This window comes from Sinocyclocheilus rhinocerous, unplaced genomic scaffold (genome assembly GCF_001515625.1).
Source record: "Sinocyclocheilus rhinocerous isolate Xijiao unplaced genomic scaffold, SAMN03320098_v1.1 scaffold1694, whole genome shotgun sequence".
Classification (NCBI taxonomy): domain Eukaryota; kingdom Metazoa; phylum Chordata; class Actinopteri; order Cypriniformes; family Cyprinidae; genus Sinocyclocheilus; species Sinocyclocheilus rhinocerous.
In genome coordinates, this window is record NW_015626863.1 from 1,019,190 (window position 1) to 1,022,884 (window position 3,695).

Below are 3,695 nucleotides of genomic sequence, written 5' to 3' on the forward strand. Positions count from 1 at the left end.
TCATTAATTACAGCTGCTCTGGTGTAGAGGAGGTTTAAAAGCTCTTGTGGTAGATCAGCATATGAAGGACTTTATGACTATCCGTGGATTTTTCTATTCTTCTCACTATCTGAAACGCTTTCTGTAGTCTCCACCCACTTGTCCATCTCATTAATTACAGCTGCTCTGGTGTATAGAGGAGGTTTAAAAGCTCTTGTGGTAGATCAGCATATGAAGGACTTTATGACTATCCGTGGATTTTTCTATTCTTCTCACTCTCTGAAACGCTTTCTCCATCTAGATTTCCTCCCAGCGGTATGATAATACAATGTTTTCTCCTCTGATCTCCCATCACTTCTGTGGGTTTTGTTGTTTTGGGTGTCTTAATTAGTTTGGGCCTCTATTTTGGGCTCCTCGGTGGGTGTTGTGTCTCCACAACATCTATGAAAAACAACATTTTTCTTTCGAGTTGTTCTGTCGCCAGTTTTCTTTAGAGTTTTTCTCCATCTTATTTTCACGTTCGACCGGCTAGAATGTCTTGAGTGAGGTATGCAACGCACTATTGTGACCAGATTTATTATTTATTTATTTTAAAGCTGCAAACTGGAAGGTAGTGTTATTTAATGAATGTTTATGTTCCTGAAAAGAAAAACATTAGCTTTTTTTAATTAATATTATTTATTTATTTAGTATTTATTTTACATTTAGTTTTATGTATTTATTTATAATTAATTTAATGTTTTTAATAAGTTTTAATAAAAGTTTTCATAAGTAAGTTAAGCTATTTTTTTTTTTTATTTATTTGTTTTTTATTTAGTTTATTTTAGTTTTTTGTATTTTTTGTTAGTCATTTAATTAGTAGTTCATATATGTATTATTTTTAAAGTGTTCACCACTTTTTCAGTTAATTGCCTTTTAATTAATTAATAAATATATATGTGTATATAAATTTTTTAATTTTTTTTGCAGTACATTTACATAGTCCTGTGGTGTTTATTTATTATGGTGGTGTTAAAATTATTTATTAATTATTATTATTATTATTATTATTACAAATAATTTTGTTGCTCTGTGCTCCTATATTGTTTATTATTTAAACACTCACATTGTAGCTGTGTGTTAATGCAATGCAGAAATTAGCAAAATGCATCTCTCTTTGGTTGTATAATGATTTTCTGTGTGCATGACCGCATTCTCGGCTTTATAGTGGTATTGTGAGTGAGTCCAGAGGCTGTGTGTTTCTCAGTTTGACAGGTCAGACAGCATTAGTGTTAGCTGACATGTGCTAGAGCTCACTGTGCTATATATCCTCCAGCAAAACACACACACACACAAATCATAATTCTTCGATCAGCACGCGGTTGCCAGGCATCGGTATGACAACCTGCCTGCATGTTTTATCATGTTCAACCTTTATCACATCATCAGACAATTTCCGTCCCACCATCTCGCCGTCTTATATCTACATCCCTGATTTCCTCTTCCCTCCTGTAACACGTCAGTTTTCCCTCCCGTTGGGTTTGAGAGATATGACTGTATCGTACACTGCTGTGTGAAGACATCAGTGTACATGAATATCACATCTTTACTGTCACTTTACACGGTTGCTTCATATATTACTGGATCAGTTTTTTTTTCAAACATTTTTTCAAACATGACAAGATACACAGCAAACAAGATGCACGTTTTATTTTCTTTTTGTTAGCTGCTTATAGTTTTATCTGCATGTTATGTTTTTTTTATCTTTTGAGTTAGTGTTTTGCTCTGGGATTTTAATAATGCCTAATAACATTAAAAATTGTACAGCACTTTGGTACAGTTGTTTTTAAATGTGCTTTATAAATAAACGTGAACATGAAGCAAAAAAAAACTGTCTAGTTTTTTATTTTTTAGTACTTACATTTAAACTTATTTTATTTCAGCTAGTTGCCCAGCCATTTCATTTAAAATTTTATTTTTATTATAGTGTTCACTGCTTTTTTTCATTTAATTCCCTTTTTTTTTTGCAGTACATTTACATGATGATGATTATTATTATTATTTAGTACTTCAGTTTAAACTTATTTTATTTCAGGTAGTTGCCAAGCCTTTTCATTAAAAAAAAACTTTTTTTTTTTTAGTGTTCACCACTTTTTTTCAGTTAATTGCTTCTTTTTTTGGCAGTACATTTACATAGTCCTGTGGTGGTAAAATGATTTATTATTATTATTTATCTAATTTAATTTTATGTAATTTTTTATTTAATTGAATTATTGCTTTATTTATTTATTTTTACATTTTATTTCAGCTTTATTGCAATTAATGAAAATTATTTTTAATAGTTTAGTTTCAGTTAACAATAATAACACATCTCTGAATCCAAGTTTGCATACTTCTGCAAAGTGTGTGTTATGAAAAGTGTGTGTATGTGTGATAGTAAAGCATGCAATTATAAGTATACAGTAAGCCAGTACACTGAAACTAGGACATACTACAACTTCATCAAATTAGTCTTGGAAACACATCAGAGAAACTAGTCCTCATTTGTAGCACATGGGGTTTTGAGTAATATTAGCCTAAAAGCATTCACTAATACAAATTGCATCAGAAATAACATACAGACAGTCACTTTAGTCATCATATTTTATAATACAATGATTTGGGAAGCTCTAATCCTAATCTTGCAAACTTCAACTTGAACTCCATTCAACATACCAAATATCCAGCTCTTGACCTTTTGCTTTCCACTTTTTCCTCTCCACAGGTTTTTAAGGAGAAGGAGAGAGGGAGAACTAGAAGAAAAGCTGGCGAGATAAAGTGCTTGTGATGTTGCGTGGGGATGATGCCGAATATCAGCGCCGCTATCACACTCTGGGCAGCAACACGCGCCGCCTCTCCAACCCCGACATGGAGGCCTATGCTAAGCTCCACAAGAGCGGCGACATGGAGCATCAGAGAAACAAATACCCTCCGCAGCACGCCGCCACGCTGGTCAACACCAACTGTGCGCGGCAGCAGGTAACACACGCGACTTTGTCTGTGTCTGTGTGTGTGTGTATTTGGTATGTCTACTCCAGATATGTTGAGCCTTGGTGATCGTATGGGAGATGCAGGTTTGAATCGGGGCCCGTTTTGTCCTGATTCCACACAGCTACCTTAGAATTAATGCTGCTCTATATTTATGCTCTGTTTAAATATTGAAAAGGCCTTTGATGAGTGTTTTTCCGCCTGTCTTTTGTTTTTGTTCTCCGTTTTCTGTGTTCCTGTCTCCTCTTCTGTCTGTCATACTTCCTCCCACCTCTAATTATCTCTTTCATCGTCCTCCTCCTCTTTGCAGTCAACTCTTTGAGTTTTTTTTTTTTCCTCCTTTTTTTTCCATTCTTTTGACCTGGACTAATAAGCAAGCACATAGTAACCATACATAGCAGTGTTACTTATTTAAATAATATTTAAATTTCTAGTCATATTTTTTAAATTGTTTTTTAATTTTTATATTTTCAGTTTTTCATTTTTAATAATTTTGTGCTTTTTGTCATTTTTATTATGTTAAAATATATATTTCTATATAGTTTTACATTTATTTTAGTTTTTGTTAGTAATTAGTTTAGTTAATTGCTAATGCTATAGCTATATATATATACAGTGGGTACGGAAAGTATTCAGACCCCCTTAAATTTTTCACTCTTTGTTATATTGCAGCCATTTGCTAAAATCATTTAAGTTAATTTTTTTTCCTC

General features: G+C 32.8%; 1 protein-coding gene across 1 annotated transcript in view; it reads left to right on the forward strand.

The window, feature by feature from the left end:
* Positions 1-210: 210 nt before the first annotated feature.
* Positions 211-3,695, forward strand: part of LOC107718101 (SRC kinase signaling inhibitor 1-like) — a 45,271-nt gene continuing 41,786 nt past the window's right edge. Inside the window, exons 1-2 of the mRNA XM_016525053.1 lie at positions 211-294; positions 2,723-2,976. Of these exons, the coding sequence (XP_016380539.1) occupies positions 2,785-2,976 (192 nt within the window). The 5' untranslated portion in view covers positions 211-294; positions 2,723-2,784. The remainder of the gene's footprint in view (positions 295-2,722; positions 2,977-3,695) is intronic.